The sequence below is a fragment of the Cavia porcellus genome, unplaced genomic scaffold, assembly GCF_034190915.1.
Source record: "Cavia porcellus strain 051 isolate PalLab524CR breed Dunkin Hartley unplaced genomic scaffold, mCavPor4.1 scaffold_26, whole genome shotgun sequence".
NCBI classification, from domain to species: Eukaryota; Metazoa; Chordata; class Mammalia; order Rodentia; family Caviidae; genus Cavia; species Cavia porcellus.
Window position 1 is genome coordinate 46,564,507 of NW_026947509.1, and position 17,206 is coordinate 46,581,712.

At 42.5% G+C, this 17,206-nt stretch overlaps 1 protein-coding gene across 1 annotated transcript in view; it reads left to right on the forward strand.

Annotated features, from left to right (window-relative positions):
• Positions 1-319: 319 nt before the first annotated feature.
• Positions 320-17,206, forward strand: part of Pth2r (parathyroid hormone 2 receptor) — a 92,024-nt gene continuing 75,137 nt past the window's right edge. The window contains exons 1-2 of the mRNA XM_063237386.1: positions 320-463; positions 13,446-13,548. Coding sequence (XP_063093456.1) covers positions 389-463; positions 13,446-13,548 — 178 coding nt within the window. The 5' untranslated portion in view covers positions 320-388. The remainder of the gene's footprint in view (positions 464-13,445; positions 13,549-17,206) is intronic.

The following is a 17,206-nucleotide window of genomic DNA, read 5'->3' on the forward strand; positions in this document are numbered from 1 at the left end:
GCGGGTCGGAGTGACCGCCAGGAACGCGCCTTCCAGCGCGCACGACCGATCCCGGCGCCCGCGGTCACAGCGGACGGACGCGGCGGACCCGAGAGGGCCCGGACAACGCCGGAGGCGAACCTTCCCAGGCCGGCCGCAGTGTCCCTGGGACGGCGGCGACTCTGCGCAGCGCGCGTCCCCGGCTCGTGCACCTCCTGCTTCTCCGCGCGGCTGGGAGCCCGGACGGGGCTGCGCCGAGCGCCGGGGCGAGCGCACGGGGCCCCGGGGGAGCGGGACCGGCCGCGGCGCGGCGGCAGCGGCTTGGAGCAGGGCCGCCCCTTCCCGCGCCCCCTTCCGGCCGCAGCACCGCGCGCCCCCCGCTCCCGCGCTCTCCATCCCGCAGCCGGGCATGGGCGGGCCGCGCGCCGCGTCCTGCTTGTGGAGCTGGCTGCTCCTCCGCGGCTGCATGCTCGCTGGAGCCCAGGTGAGTTGGAGTCCGCGCCTCCAGACGCCCTGCGCCCCGCGACCCGAGACTCCCCGCACCCTAATCCCTAGGCACCGCGCACCCCGAGACTTCCGCACCCGGAGACACCCCACACCCCGAGATTCACCGTACTCCGAGATACCCCGCACCTCGAGACACCGGCACCCGGAGACACTCAGTACCCTGACACCCCGCACCCTGAGACGCCCCGCACCCTGAGACTCTTGCACCCCGCGCTGCTGGCCGGCGGACCCGGGACCGCACCTTCGCTAGCAGGGCCACCCATGCACAGAGTGAGAACTTTGCTCCCGCTCGGCACTCGGGTTTCTCCTTTCCTCTGCCTGCGGTTCATCACCGCGTTGAAAGCCGAGAACCCCGGCGCCCTGGGCCCAGGCTCCGAGAGGGTAATGGGGTGTCGCGGACCCCAAAGCTGGGAGAGCAGAGGGGGAGACCCGCGTTCCGGGGAGGAGCGGCTGTCTGTCCTCTCCCGTGACTTTTCACCTCCCAGGAAGGTGCGAGATGCCTTTATCTGCACTTTTATTCTTTTGGACTGAAATTAAATGTAGGATTCGCAGTCAGGATTTGCAGTGAGCTGGAAGGGCAGCGTGGGGGTTGTGTCCTGAGTTTGAAAGCTGCGCGTTTCCGCGGGGCCGGGTGATCACTCTGCCGGCCGCTGGGGGGCGCGCCGTGACCGCTGCTCGAGGTCCAGCTCTTGGTGCTTTAGACCTCTTGGACTGAGACCAAGTCACAGCCTTGATTTAGGCACTGATAGGGACCCCTATGCGAAGATGTGTTTGGCTTTAAAAATGATTAGGTTAAATTTTAATCATTCTAAAAGTACAACTTAAAAAAAAATCAGTGTGTCATGGTTGTAACCACGTGAGTTAAAATTGCTAGGAAATAGGGGTGTAACGTGCCCAGGGTGCTTCATGTAGACTTATATTTTTGCTAAAAAATCAAATAATCGTGTGTCATGTATTAACCCATAATATCAGTAGTGGATGCTTAAAAATAGGGTGAGCTCAAATCGGAAGAGAGTCACCACGTTGCAGCTCAGTGATTTAGGAGGTTGGAGGGGGCAATACAGATAACAGAGGGAAAAAGTACAGACTAGCACCTTACACCTGTGCCAATTCGTATCTTATTATGGTAATAACTAAGAATATTAATTTTTCGCGTTGCTTTTCTTAGAACAGAAATCCAAGCCATTAGCTTAAACATACACAGCCTTAAGCAATATACTTTTTGTACTAAACGTTACATTTCAAAATATTGGGAACAGTATGTGCTGATTTGTGTGCTGACTTAAGGGAACAAGAAGAATAACATTCAACCAGGGAGGGTTAAACTGACCACAAAGCTCTTTAAAGAGGGGAATGCCCTCCACTCCCTCTGTGCATCCCTCAGGCCCCACAGGGTCCCAGGAGGATGTATTATGAGAAAAGTATCAATCACAGCTTTAATAACACACTTTGGAAGGGATGAATGAGAAGGCAAATTGGATGGTGAAACTTTATCCTTGCTTTCAAGTAAGTGGTTTTAATCTGTTTGCTTTAGGAAAACTTTATTTACTATAGTATATCTAAACCGTCAATTTCTGCAGTTTTCAGGTAAAATCCAGCACTTTGTTTATCCAAAACTTGTGAGAAGAGGTCCGCAGAGATCATTCATATTAAGTCATGTCATCATCCATTCACGCCCCTGGCATAACCTCATGCACTAACATTGGCAGAGTTCTTCTCTCGTTACGGAAATCCTCTGTCTGTCTGAACTGTCCACGGCAACTATTACAAACTGTATTAGTGTAGTAAGTGTTCCAGGAAGAGCGAAGAGATTCTGGGCTACCAATAGCCTGCATCGGGAACTGTGTATTCTTTGTTAATCACTAGTTCTCCTACATTACTTCCTACTGTAGGGGATGTATGTACAGCTTCAGTAAAGAATGGTAGTTTCCCCTGCATTATCCAAACCAACAGTGGAAACTTTGGTGACTGAACAGTCTCTATGTCCTGGTGAAGAGAATTCCCTCCAGCCTCCTGGACCTCCAGGCCTCCCTTGGCTCCAGTTGAAGGGGAGACAGGCACACTGGAGCCTCAGCCTCTGAGGCTATAGCTCCAGCACTGGTCCCCGGCTGCTCCCAGGAAGTCAGAGGGAGGCTGCCGCGTTGCCTCTCCTCTTTCATTCTGAAGACAGGGCGATTAATCAGGGTGTACTTGCAGCCGCCCTGATAATCATGGTAGGGTGACCTCACAGAAATGGAGATGAAAAGAAGAAGACAAATCAAGAGATAGTTAGCAGGGACATTCAGCTGAAGGGAAAGTGGGTTGTGGCAGGTTTGATAAGTTCTATTTTGGTAGCTGATTATAGAGCTGAGTGGGTCCAAAGAAAAGGTCTTAAAACTTCTTCAGTGTCTTAAACGTTTATCAGTGTTGTTATGGTTTGTGTCTAGATTTTTCCCCAAAGCCTCAGGAGGTCATGGCAGGGGGCTGGGCAGGCCTTTTGGAGATGACTGAGTCTAGCATTTGTGATTGGCTCTTTGTCCAGCACTGGGATTGGTGGTGTGTGTGCTACACCCACCCCGGGGCAGGTAGCTGGCACACAGTATAACAGAAGGAAAGTGACTTGCTTCCCCCTTTTGCCCTTTCTTGCTCTAGTCACCCTTGGTACCTGTTGCCGCCTTGAAGTGTTGCCCCTGTGCCATGCCACCCTGCCTTGGAGCCAGCTGAGCATGGACTGATATCTCCAAAACACTTTAAGCTAAATAAACCTTTCCTTCTTTCATTTTGGGTGTCGAGTGTTTTATCCTAGCAATGAGAGAAAAGTAATCAAGACAGAATTTGTTACCAGAGGAGTGGGGTCATTGCTGTGACTGTACCTGACCATGTGGTTCAAGAGCCTTTGGGAATGGCTTGTGGGAAGAGTTTGGAAAGGTCTGGAGATGTTGTCTGAAAGATTTGCACTGAATCATCTTAAGCTGTTTTGTATGGGAGATTCTAGTCAGAGCCTAGGAAACCAGACGGCTGATAGAAAACCTCCTGGTAAGGACCAGGCTTGGGAGGTTTCTGCTGGAAGGAAGGACTGCGTTGGTTGTTGGACTCCAGATGATGTGTGCTATGGTGTGGCAGAAAGTTTGTCCGCATTTTGCTCATGTCCAGAGACTTTGCCTGAGAGATTAAGGGTGGTGGACTAATTAATCTGGCAGAAGAAATTTCAAGGCAGTCAAATGTTGAGGTAGTGACATAGCTATTGTTTGGGGCTTTTAGCCAGACTTATGTTGTGAATCAAGAGCAAAGAGAACAGCAGAGTGATTTAAAATATTGTGAGTTTGGCCAGGAAAAAAACTCCAATAAAGCCATGGACTGCAAAGATAGAGCTGAGATCTCAATTGCTGAGAAGGAACAGAAGAATACAGAAGATAGCCTGAGGGCGTCATGGGAAGCTATGGGTCTCTACCCTTTGCAGCCTCAAAAGCGCAGAAGAGAAAGACTTTGTTTTGAGGAGAGAGCCACAGAGCACCACATTCCAGAATGGTGGTGGCATAGAGAAGCTATTCCTCATAATCAGGTTCAGAGCACTCAGCAATCCAGGTACTGGACCCCTACAGCTAAGACACAAGAAGCCAGTGGGATGAAAGCCTGCCTACTGCTCCACCTGACCGCAGACCTTGGCATCATCCACATGGCACTGATTTTAGGTGCACACAAAATGCACAAGTGAAGGCTGGGAGGCCAGGCAGTGCACTCCTGAGAGGGCAGTATGTGAACCTGTGAGTGTGAAGCCAGAGGTACTGTGGAAACTCTAGAAGTTTGGAAAAGCCAGGAGTGTGGATCATCTAAGGAAAGCTTCCAGGAGGAAGCAAAGTCAGCCTAAGAGAGAAGCTGTGGGAGCTACAGCCACTGGAAATATGATTGGGGTGGAGTCACCAAGCCTTCTGGAGCTCAAACAGGATTGCTTCACATGCTGAATGTGGAACTCCAGGACTTAATGTTTACCCTGCTGGATTTTGGACTTGCTTTGATCCCATTCTTTTGTATTACCCTATGTGTACCTTTTGGAATGGTAATGTTTATCTTGTGCCATTGAATGTTGGAAGTGTTTAACTTTGTTTTCATTTGCCCAGGGGGTTATAGCTAAGAGTTTGCCTTAGATCTTGGAGGAGACTTGGGACTTGGACTTTTCAGCAATTAGGACTTTGGCAACCTTGGAGATGGGGCAAATGCCTTTCCCATAAAGGATTTGCATGAGTCTTTGGGGGGCCAGGGGTGGAGTGTTATAGTTTGCATCTCGATGTCCCCTCCAAAGCCTCATGTGGTCGTGGGGGGTGGGCAGGCCTTTTGAAGGCAGCTGAGTCCAGTGTTTGTGATTGGCTCTTTGTCTAGCATTGGGCTTGGTGGTGTGAATACTGCACCCACCCAGGGGCAGGTAGCTGACATACGTATAACTGAAAGAAAGCAACTTGCTTCCCCCTTTTGCCCTTTTTTGTTTTTCACCTCTGGTGCCAGCCACTGCCATGAACCACTTCCCCTAAGCCACGCCACCCTGCCTCCTTGGAGCCAGCTGAGTATAAATTGAAACCTCCAAGAACTGTAAGCTAACTAAACCTTTTTTTCTTTCATTTTGGGCATCAGGTATTTTGTCTCAGCAATGAGAGAAAAGTAACCAAGACATATGTATAGAGAATCCCTGATGATGACTTATGCTCTTAATGAGAATATAATGGAATTAAAAGAGTTGCTCAAAGTGTTTTAAAGGCGCAATCAGGTTTTTTTTTCCCCTTAAGTCCTTACAGGTTTTCAAGGGAAGAGGACCACCTGACAAACCACCTGGCACTCCTGTGACGGCATCACAGGGCTGCACAGAGAGGTGGCACCTGCTTGCTGGTCACACAAGTCTCTTGGGCAGTTTGATGTTTCCCAAGTTCTTTTGTTTTAGTAATCAACACATATTGGCTAAGTCTCCCACACAGTAGCTCTTCCCTGGGCTGATGGAATTTTATAGGCTCTCAAAGAAAATCATATCTCTCTAGGGTTAAAGAACTATACAAAACAGTAAAAATTAGGATTTGGGTATCAGAACTGTTTCTAGATGCCATGTTTCCTGCATTCTAGCTGTTATTGACATTTCAAAAACACAGGGTTTCTTTTTTGGGTAATGCCAAGCTCATTGCACTGGTGCGTGGACCATAAGAAAGTCTCAAGACCTTCTTACGTAATTTCTGTTATGTGCAGCAGTTGAATGGTGCTTACCTTTTCCCTCTTTTGTCCTGGTGATGGTTGGAGGGGGGGGGGTGGCATGACCCACTCTGTTGCTTCTGCTCCTGGGGAAGACTGGGAACAACTAATCTCTTGCTGATTGGTGATTGCTGGAATGGAAAATATTACTTTTATCAAGTGATTTATAACTACAAGGTTTATCACTGAGCAGTAACAATTGTTTCCAATATCTGAAATTGTTATATATATTTTTTAACCATTTGTCTTACATTGCATTAGCTGGGACTCCCAGTATGATACTGAATGGTGCAGTTATTGTGGAGATTGTACAGTTTTTGTTTTGGTGAGATTGCTTCTAGATGCTTATCACTAAACTAATGTGGACTCTAGTTTTTTTTAATAGATGTAACACCATTGCTAATTTTGTTAAATTGTTAAATGTTAGGCTAATGTAGAAGTTTTGCATTGCAAAATGCTTGATTTTTACTTTTAATGTCACGATATGTTACTTCTTTAAAAAACAGGTTATAATAGTTATATTGTGTATGTGTCACAGATATGGAGGTACCTGAGGGCAAAAACTGATCTTAATCATTTTATTGTAGTGTTTGATACCCAGAAAATATTCAGTAACTATTGCTAAGTATTTGCATGATCATACATAGAAAGGCTACTGTATATTCCTACTTGAATTAGCACGTAAGTAATAAGATACAATTTGAATGCAAATAATAATATTCAATTAAAAAAGTCTCTTAGTACTTTCTAGCCCACTATGTAGGCGACAACACTGGCATAGACCTCAGTGTGCAACTTTCCCAAGGGTAAGCTTTTGTCTTCCTTTTGTGAGATCATTTACATCCAGTTGTAAATTTGCTGAAATTTCCTATATGAGAATAGTTGATATGTATCACTTTGTTATACGATGATGCCGGCTCAGTCTTTTAGAGACAAAGGTCTTTTTACTATTTAAAATAAATGCTTTTTTTTTCCTCTGAGAGGAAAGTTTGTTTAAAAATGAATTTGAAGGAGCTTGGTGGGCAGGAGCTGTGTCTAAGCTTGCATATCCTGCCTACTCTGCTGGGAAAAACACTTTCAGGAAAGCGCCCATGTATGTAATGAATGCCAAAACGAAACCTCTCTCTGTGCTTCCTGGTGTCTTGTTTTCTAGATGAGTAGAGTCTCTTAACATTATTTCTAAGCTTTTGGTGATCGTGTAAGCAAAACTTAAGTACAATTTTCACATTAGTTGATGAAGTTTAGGGTTCTCTAAAAGCTGCAAGAAAGCTCGAGTAGACTCATGGAGGATTTCCTGCAACCTCAAAAATGTCTTTTAATAACAGTCTTATGGGCAGTTGCCTCTCTTTCCCACCGTTGCAGTTGTATATAACTAATGACATTTCATTTGTGGAGAATGTTGACTGAATCTGGGGTCTTTGCACTGAACTACATCCTCATACCTGTTTTGGTTTTTATTTTTGTTCTGAGACGGGGTCTTGCTCAGTCCTTCAGGCTGGGCTGGCATTTTGATCCTACACCCTGGGCTCCCTGGAGTGCTGGGATTATGGTGTGTACAATCACACCTGGCTAGCTGGGTTTTTTCTTTTCCTTTTTCTAATCACTCACAGAAACTGTTACAAGATCCTGCTGCTTGTATTGCATTTCCTGGCCTACGTATGGGATGGATCTGTGACTATCTTTTATTCCTATCTTCTAACGTACTGCCTGTAGTGTCTTGCCTACATTGTCTCAATAAATATTTAAAGGGTAAATATGCTCGACATCCCTCACTGCCAAACCAGCACAGTCAAGGTAAAACAAGGGAAATGACCAGTAGAGCCTTTTTTTTTTTTTTTTTTTTTAAATAAGGGCTCTCCAATTAAAATGCTTCAGTCCCTTTCAATTCAATAAAGACACATTAGTATATTCTTGTGCAGACTCTCAGAGTGGCCAAGCTACAGACCGGCCCTCAGGGAGCTTCCCCTCCAGAGGAGATGGACAGCTAACCATGCAAAAATGAGCTCTCGGCTTCTGCTGCAAACCTTCATCTCCTTTCCTGCAGTCGGGGAAGGTTTTCCTGCTGTGTTTTTCTGTCACTGGCTCGCATGTCTGTGCAGTGTGGATGGAACATCCTCACCCAGGGGAGAGAAATTCTGCCAAAGGTTTGTCACATTCACTACTTTTTCTCCCTCTTGCACCTCCACTGTGTTTTGATTAAATACGTTTGTGATAAAAATGCAGATTTGATGATGATAGCAGTAACAACAGGCCACTTTTATACAGTGTTTATTACAGGCAGCTGAGTTAGGTAGAAATTAACAGGAAGTCAGACAGGGCTGGGCCCTCGAGGATGTCAGGGAGGAAGATGAGAACGTATCACACCTGGGGCTGGAGGTACATCGTCGGAGAGCCAGGCCTCAAGATAAATCCAGAATGACCAGGCCTGTGTGCCTTCCGGAGGAGGGATAAGCAATAACTTGAGATCAAACTACAGCTGGTATCACCTGGCCCACGGAAGTCCAGATAGATATGAGTCCCTTGTGGGTGACCAGAGCATCGAGACTCAGCCCTTCCTAAAAATGACTTTGTTTTTTCCCTGTACTGTTGCTAGGTGACCCGCTCCCCTATTAACTAAGTGGTTATATATGTGACCTTCTTCGCTGATAATAGTTTGGCCCATGTTGTACCCACCTTGTGGTTTTGTCCCCACCTCCTGATTTTGCTTTATGTAACATTCTTAGAGAAGTGACCTCTGTGGCCACCCACTTTTGACAACCTCCTGTCTCTCAGGAGCTCTCTTGATAAATCTTTCCGATTCTTAACCTCTGTTGTTCCTTGAAATTCAGTCTTCAATTTTGAGGGACATGAATTCAGCATATCTGACATCCAGAAAGTTGGGAGTAGAGCTGGGCGTGGTGGCTCACGCCTGTAATCCCAGCACTTGGGAGGCTGAGGCAGGATGATCATTGCAAGTTCAAGACCAGCCAAGGCTACAAAGTGAGCTCAAGGCCAGCCTGAACTGCACAGCGAGACCCTGTCTCAAAAAGACAAAAAAAAAAAAAAAAAAGAAAGTTGAGCGTTTCGTTCCTCCTATACCATGTTCACCGTATGTACTGATCATGAGGCTTCTAGATGTGTTATTTTCTGTGATCTTCGCAACAGCCTTTTGTGGAAAGTAAATGGATAACTCGACTGCCTCTTCCACGTCCTTCCATTCCTTATCCATTATTACTTAATGAAAAGAGAGAAGGGAGAATACATGGAAAACCCGTCTGAAGTTTTCCTTTTCTCATTGTCTGGAAACCCGTCCTCTCTGTGGGTTCTGATACATGGGCCAATAAATCTCTTCATGTTATCTGGTGAAACGTGTATTGGGCACAATTTTACATAAGAAATAAATAAGTTTTCTTTTTGATTATCTAGATCTTAGAAAACAGGCTAACTTACCTACCAAAGATACAAACACACATAACTCCTGGCAATTCAGCTCAGCTGGTACTCTGAGGACCTTTCCAGTCCGGATTTTCTTCTCTGATGGGACTTGGAAAGTCCAATACACTAAGACATATGCCTTCATTTAAAAACAACATCATGTTCAGAATCTTTGAATTATTTCTCAGTTTTTCCCAGTAGTGACAGCAATCTCTAAGCGATGATGATTCCTATAGGAAAGAAATCAACCTCACAAGCTCCTTATTTTTGAGTTGCTTCCTCTTATGGCTCTCCTCACCTATTCAAAAGCTTTGTCCCAAGTTATACTTCACAGTCTTGTCAAATGTGACTTTTCTGAGCCCTCACTGGGACTGTATGTGGCGTATTCTTTTAGAAGATGATTTTTTAGAAGCCCTTGATTACTCTCAGAGCAGTTGACTAAATTGCTGAGGACATCTTAACCACTTTGTATTTTTCTTTCTTCTATTCATTTAGCAAAGAATAGTTTCTCCTTGGTCTCCTCCCTGTTACCCATGAAGCCAGTTTCTGTCAGATGGACATATCTTTATATCAGAAATTAGGGAAACCAAGATAGTTCTGGTATTTACCTTTTTTCTGTGAAATGCCCTAGAAACTTGTTATAGCTGTTATAATTATAATTATAGCTGTCATAATCTTCCTATATGTTCTTAGTCTGTATTCGCAGATTTACAGTTAACAAATTCACCAAGTTTCTACACATTTACGTTATATTTTGTTGGTTCTATTGTTAATGGTGTTTTTGCCAAGTTGCTTTGGCTCACGTTTGTCTTTCTCCTTGCTGATGGACATCAGCCCTGCTCCTTGCCCTCCTTCCCCTGGGATGGCAGATGTGTTGCCAAGGTGTGTGTGGGGCGTGGCACTAGTTACAAAGGGGCACAGCACAGACCCCGGCCGCTACTTGTGTTACTTAACATTTTGATTTTATTTTTTATAAAGTTACCAATGCAAATTTATCATGTTAATATTAGAGGAAAATAGGCTAGACATCTGCATTGGAGGCACAGAGTAATGCAGATTCTTTATTACCAAAGGAAATGAGAAAACATTGTCTGTTATTCAGCAGCTCCAAAGCTGTGCTGAGAGAACAATGCAGGTTGACATCCCCAGACTGAGCAGTCATTCCAGTACTCCCAACTAACAGGAAAGTGAAGAGGGAGAAAATAGAAGACTTAAAATGGGATATTTCTTTACATATTATTATTATGGGACTTAAAATGGGGTATTTTTAAAAGTGAAGCTTTAAGTAACATAAGATTCAAGGCAGGGTTCTCATTTATTAGCCAAATAGGGAAAGTCATTTGCCAATTATATTGGATTGTGAAGGGGAGGAGTGTTTTATGTTGCTCTTCTCATTGCTGAGACAAAATATTCAACACTCAAAGTTAAAAGGAGAAAGGTTTATTTAGCTCACAGTTTGTAGAGGTTTCAGTCTGTAATCAGTTGGCTCCAAGGCAGGGTGGTACATGGCAGAGGGGCAATTATTCATGGCGGCAGAAGACACCAAAGCAGCAAGAGAGAGAGAGTGAGGCATACCTCTTTCTGTCCCTTATGTTATACCCAGTCTGCTGGGATTAGGGTGGTGCCAGTCCAATCCATGGATTGATCCAGCAATTGCCCTTCATCCAGCATCCTTAACCCCAGAATTGCACTATAAATCAATCATGGACTCTAGATTCAGCCACCTCTGGAAAAACCCTAAGACCCAGCGTTGCTTTAAACACAAACCATAGCAAGGCGTAACTGCAGGTCAGCTGTACCTTAGGGGGAGGAAGGCAAACTATCACAGAAGTAAACCCATCTTACCTACACTGCAAAGCATGAAACGTCAGTTCTAGCTTTTTGGTAATAGAGGCACCTTATGACTCCTTTGGGGTTTATTCTGATGATTTGTTACTTGTAGATTCCTGTAGTACTTTTATGAGAAAGCTAGTTAGAATTGACTAGAAACTATTAATACTAAAATAATTTAGGTGATGTGATTAGGAAGGATATAAAAAGAAAAGTACCATAGGTTCTTTATGTATAAAATGGCTACTTAGCATAGTAAAATACTCTATTACTAATAGCAGCTTAACAGTAACTAGAAATAAGCATAAGAATTGTCTAAGCCTTATATAAGAAATATGAAAAGTTACCAAGATCTGTAAGAGAAGTAGTAACTAAATAAAGAAACATAGCATGTACTTACCAAAATCTGTCAAATTTACAGACGTCTATAGATTATTAGAGTCACTACTAATATGTGATTTCTTTTGCCCTCAGTGTTTTACCAAGTAGTCTTGATATATTTGACCTTACTGTAGCTCAAATTAATAGATTATATTGTGCTTAATTTAAAGTATGGTTTAAACCAGGTGTGGTGGTTCATGCCTATAATCTTAGCACTTGAGAAGCTGAGGCAGGAGGACTGCTGTGAGTTTGAGGCCATCCTAGGCTGCACAACCAAGTTCAAGGCCAGCCTGCACTACATAGTGAGACCCTGTCTCAAAACAAACAAACTCACAAGCAAGCAGACATATGGTTGATATTTTCCTGGTTCATGTTTGTTAGACTAAGCATTTCATTAAAAACTTTATCATAAAGAATGGAAGAACTCTATTTTGAGGTCAGTATAGATGTGCACAGTGGAAGAGGTAACACAGAGATCCTGGATACCGCTCAGTCAGTTGGGTCCAGTGGTAATGTCTTTCATAACTGTGGTGTGCTATCACAGCCAGGAAATCAGCATTGATATAATCCACCTGCCTAACCCAGATTCTACAGGTTTGCATAGACTAATTTGTGTGTGTGTGCATGTGTGAGTGTTGGTTCTATGCATTTTTTATTACTACATGTTGGCAGTGCATAATGAGCACATTCACCATGGTGAGTTTACACACGTGTGTAACACATCTTAATTCTTTTTCTTCCCTTGTCACCCTCCAACCCTTATCCCCTCTCCGTTTGCAGAAGCTCTATTTCTGCTTTTCATTCTTTTTTAAAAATCCCTTTTCACTTCCTTCCATTTCTCCTCCCCATCTTTTGCTCCTCTTTCCACTTGAAAAAGTTCTTCCTCCTCTCTAATGTTTGCACTCTACGTCCCTCCTTATTTATGCTTAGGATTTCTCACACAAGAGAAATAATTTGATGACCCAGCTATTTACTTTCTAGGTATCTTCTTGAGTTAAAGTCATATTACAGGGATACATGCATACCCATGATTATAGCAGCATATTTATAATAGCTAAATCTTGGCAATGGCCTGTATGTCCATCAATAGATGAATGGATGAAGAACATGTGGTATTTGTATATAATGGAGCAGGACTGCCTTTGCTATAAAGAAAGATAAACTTGAGGCATCTTCAGGTAAATGAACCCCCCTCAAGATCATGTTCATGAGCAAAATAACCAAACACATGAGTTCTGTGCAGTTTTATAGCATGTGCAGGTGCACCAGCCAAGACACAGCCATCCCAGCAACAGGGTCCCTTGTCCTATCCTTTTGTGGCCATAACTTCTTTCTTCTTTTTCACTCTCCATCATCCGGTGGCTGCTAATGTATTCTGCAACTCTACAATCATCATCTGACTCAGAAAAGTTTAGTTTCTAAATGGTAATTGGAGCACTGCAAATGCCTACAGGAAATTCACATGTAGTTAGAATCAAAGAGGAAAAGATGAATAATAGGTTTGAAGGATGACAGTTCAGTGTGATCACATTCCTAATGGCATTTGAGTGCCTCTGAGCCACACTAGAGACAGATTTTTTCCTTAACTCATTTTCAGTTTGCTTCTTACATGAGTATAGTGCTAGAATTTTCATAAGCTACAGCGAAGTGTGCTAAACAAACTAGTCTTCAGGTTTAACTAAAGAGTTCAGTGTATTTTGTGAAAAGATTAAAAAATGCAAGAAGCCCAGACTTTTTTCTGTTATCTATATGTTTGCTTGTGTGTGTTTGTGTCCGTACTTATGATGTGTATTTTATCTATTTTTACTTGTTTTGTGTTGAATTAGAAAGGAGAAGCAGGGAAATACTTTCGTGGTTGGTGATTTAATTAAAGGTAGATGATTCCTGATTTTTTTTTTTTTTTTTTTTTGGTCTTTGTCCTTTTTATCGGTACCAGGGATCAAACTCACGACTGCCTGCTTGCAAGGCAAGTGCTTATGCCGCTGAGCTAAATCTCCAGCCCCAATTCCTGGTATTTTGATATTAAAACAACATCAATTGTACTAGAAGATAAAAATAATGAAAGTATGTATAATGGCTTTGCAAGAAAGAGGATGGGAATATTTGCATTTTGTTCATTTTTGCAGCTGGATTCTGATGGCGTTGTTACTATAGAGGAGCAGATTGTCCTTATTATGAAAGCTAAAGTGCAGTGTGAACGGAATATCACAGCCCAGCCCCAGGAGGAAGGTAAGGATGGTTGGAAAGCTGCTCCTCTGTGCTTCTTCACCCCAGTCCTTACTAGAACTGAGCTTCCCTCCATATTTATTGTTCAAGTGATCCTCAGCAGTTATTCCATATTTTCATTGGAAAGTTTTTTTTTTTTCTGTACCACATTTTCTTTCTCCTAATGTCAAGAACTGACCTGTCCAATTAGTGACTGGAAATAGTGGCAGGCAAGTGCACATCAGCCTGCCTTGGGAATCTGTCTACCTGTAGGACCATGCATACAGTTTAGTCCTTCACCATGCAGTGAGCTTGGAGGTGGAGGCTGTGTTCTCATGGAGATCACCTGTAGTTTTAGGTAGTAGACTCAATTCAGAGAAGCAAATAAGCAAGATCATTAATATGCAACTAAGCTATGTTCTGCAAAAATGTTTCATTAGAGCAGCAGCCATGGGCAGGGAGGAGAAATATGAAGCCAATCCACCCTTCCTGTGAGCCAGCAATAACTGTGGGATGGGAGGAGTAACAAGAAGCACTCTTCCTGTGAGCCAGTGGCAGCCATGGGCTGGGAGGAGAAACAGGAAGCCAATTCACCCTTCCCATGAGCCAGCAGTAACTGTGGGATGGAGAAGAAACCAGACGAGTCCTGCCCAGGAGCCAGTGGCAGCTGTGGGTTGGAAGGAGAAACAGGAAGCCAATTTGCCCTTCCCATGAGCTTGGTGGTAGCTGTGGGCTTGGAGGAGAATCAAGAAGTGCCATTCCTGTGAGCTGTTTCCCCTTCTTTCATCTCTTTTTTCCCCTATTGTCTTTTACTTTAATCTTAATTTATATTTTGAGTTCCTTATATAAGAGAAACTATGCAATATTTAAGCTTGTGTGTCTGATTTATTTTACTTGACTTTATGGTCTTAGTGTACATCCGTTTTCCTACAGATGATTAGTTTGTTCTTCTTTATGGCAGAGTATACTCCATTGTGTGTAAATACCACATTTTCTTTATTTGTTCATCTGTTGATGGACCTATAGACTGCTTCTAAGATTTAGCTATTGTGAATTGTGTTGCTATAAACATGGGCATTCCTCTATCACTTTAATATGGTTTCACTCTTTTTTTTTTGTCTTTTTCATTTTTTTTATCAGTACCAGGGATCGAATTCATGACTGCCTGCTTCCAAGGCAGGCACTTATGCCGCTGAGCTAAATCCCCAGCCCCATGGTTTCACTCTTTTGGGAAGATATCTACGAGGAGAATAGCCGGGTCAAATGGAACTTGTAGTTTTAGTGTTTTGAGAGCTCTCTACACTGATTTCCACAGTGGTTGTTCTTGTTTACATTCTCACCAGTGTTGTAGGCAGTTGTGTGACTGTCAGCTGTCAGTCATAGGATACTGGTAGCCAGCTGCAGGTGGTGAGAGCCAGCAGAGATGCCTTTATCTCATATACGTTGAGAATATGTTATAACGTATATAGCAGTTTAGAAATGTTACGTTTTCTCGTGAGTTAAATCTTTTACCAACATAAAGTGGTCTTCTTTATCCCTAGGAGTAGTTTGTTTCAAGTATCAAAATATGTATACTTAAATTTCTGCATTACAAAGCAATACTTAATAACACTAGTTTGTTTCTTTCATGGTAAGTATTTGTCTGGGATAACCTTTCCAATCCTTTTAAGTGCTTTAACTGTGATAAAATACATATAAAACTAAATTTTCCCTGTTCACCATTTTACATGTACTATTCTGTAACGTACTATATTCACGCTGCTCAGTGTTTTCAACTTGCTAACTTTCTATGTTCATTCTACAGCTGCTCCTCACACCTCCCTGTCCTTTCATTGACCTTCCCATACACTGTGGTACCTTGGTCCAAAACTCAATCCATTCTATGATTCTGGAAAACATGGCCACATCCATGTTTGTGCGGGAAGGATGGCTGCAGGTGTGTTCATCTTCCCATACAGAGTTCACAAACTAAAACAAAGTTTTGCCAAATACTTCTGTTTGCCAACCACACTGTTCTCAAATAAAAGCAATTGTGAACAGAGGTGTCACTGTATTTAACTTTTTGGAGTATCTTTTGAAAACAGGACACATGTGGACTTCTTGTTATTCATTCTGATAACTTTTGTCTGTTAAATGAAGAAGCTAGTCCAGCCCAACTACATAAGTTGTGATTATCTATCTATCTATCTATCTATCTATCTATCTATCTGCATATATAAATGAATTTAACTCTGACGTCTCTTACTTAGACTTTCTAACTCACTAGGTTTCACTAAGTGTTCTTTTCATTCCTTCTTTCTGCTTATTCCATTGTATGTTGCTTCTCTCTCACCCACAGCTAGTTTGGAAGAGATGCTTTGCATTTATTTATAGCACTGGTTACTCTCTAGAGTGATGATGGTGAACCTTTTAGAGGTTTTAATGATATAAACAGCCTGCTGTGGCTTTTGTGCCGTGATTCCTCATCATTGCACCAGAGGATTTTTTAAAACATCTTTTCAAGAAATTTTAGAGATTGCCAATAATCTTCTGCTTTTCAGATAATGTAATAATGTGGCACGCTTAAAATTGCTTCCCAAATTATATACTGTTGTTACTCAAGATTGTAGTTGTGTCTTAGTTTTGTGTCATTTTAATTTTTCTTCCTCCAGAAATATTATGTATCTATTTTCTTTATATAAGAATCTACTGCTCACAGTTTTTGTTTGTTTGCAAATACTTTTGTTTCATTTGCGCAGTTGGCCCTGCAGGTGTTATTTCACTCCTTCTCTAGCTTCCATGGCTGCTGTTGGCAAATTAGTTCTCAGTCTTTGTTGGTGATTGGCTGTTTCTCTTTGGCTTTTAACCATTGTGCTTTGACTTTGATGTTCGGTGGTTTTATCTGTGTGCATACAGGTCTAGGCTCACTGGATTTTCTGAATCTGAGGATCTGTGTCTTTGTTTGTTGACAGGAATGTTCTGGTTATCTCTCCTTGAAAATCTGTTCACTTGCAGTCTCTCTCATTTGTCCCTCTGTAGCTTTTTTTTTTTTTTTTTTAATTTTATTTAAGGAGAAAAGAAAAAAAAAGCAGGGAAAGGGTACAAGTTATACAGATTTACAGAAAAAAATGAACAGTAGGAAATCACTAGTTAATGGATTACATATTGTCATCTTAGAAATAATTGTTCAAGTCACAAAATTAAAGCTTGTAAAGTGGACATTCCATCAATGATACTGCAAACAGTTCTGTTCATTGATCCAATAAAACTCTGTGATATCATTTTCTATCTTATACACTTAAATATACATGCAGTTATATAGTTTAGAGCACTTTCTTTTCCTCTCTTTTGTACCATGACTATTACACATTTTGGGTTTCATTGCTCCCATGGTTCTTATTACTTTTTTGGAAGAGAGTAAAACCAAATGTGACATAACAGAACAGAATCGGTCAAGTCAAAAGGGTGGACATAATAGATAATGTAAAAACATAATACAGGTGATCAACGATGGTTACCATAATGTCTCCCGCTATCTCTAATAGAATTGCCTATATCATTAGTTATAATACAATTGAACAAAACAGTAAAGAATAAAACCGACAAAACCAAAACATTGGAGACATTGTATGTCTTCAAAAGTAGCTAAAAGTCAACAAGAATGGGCGTCATAATGAATCTCATTATCTTCATAGCTGATGCC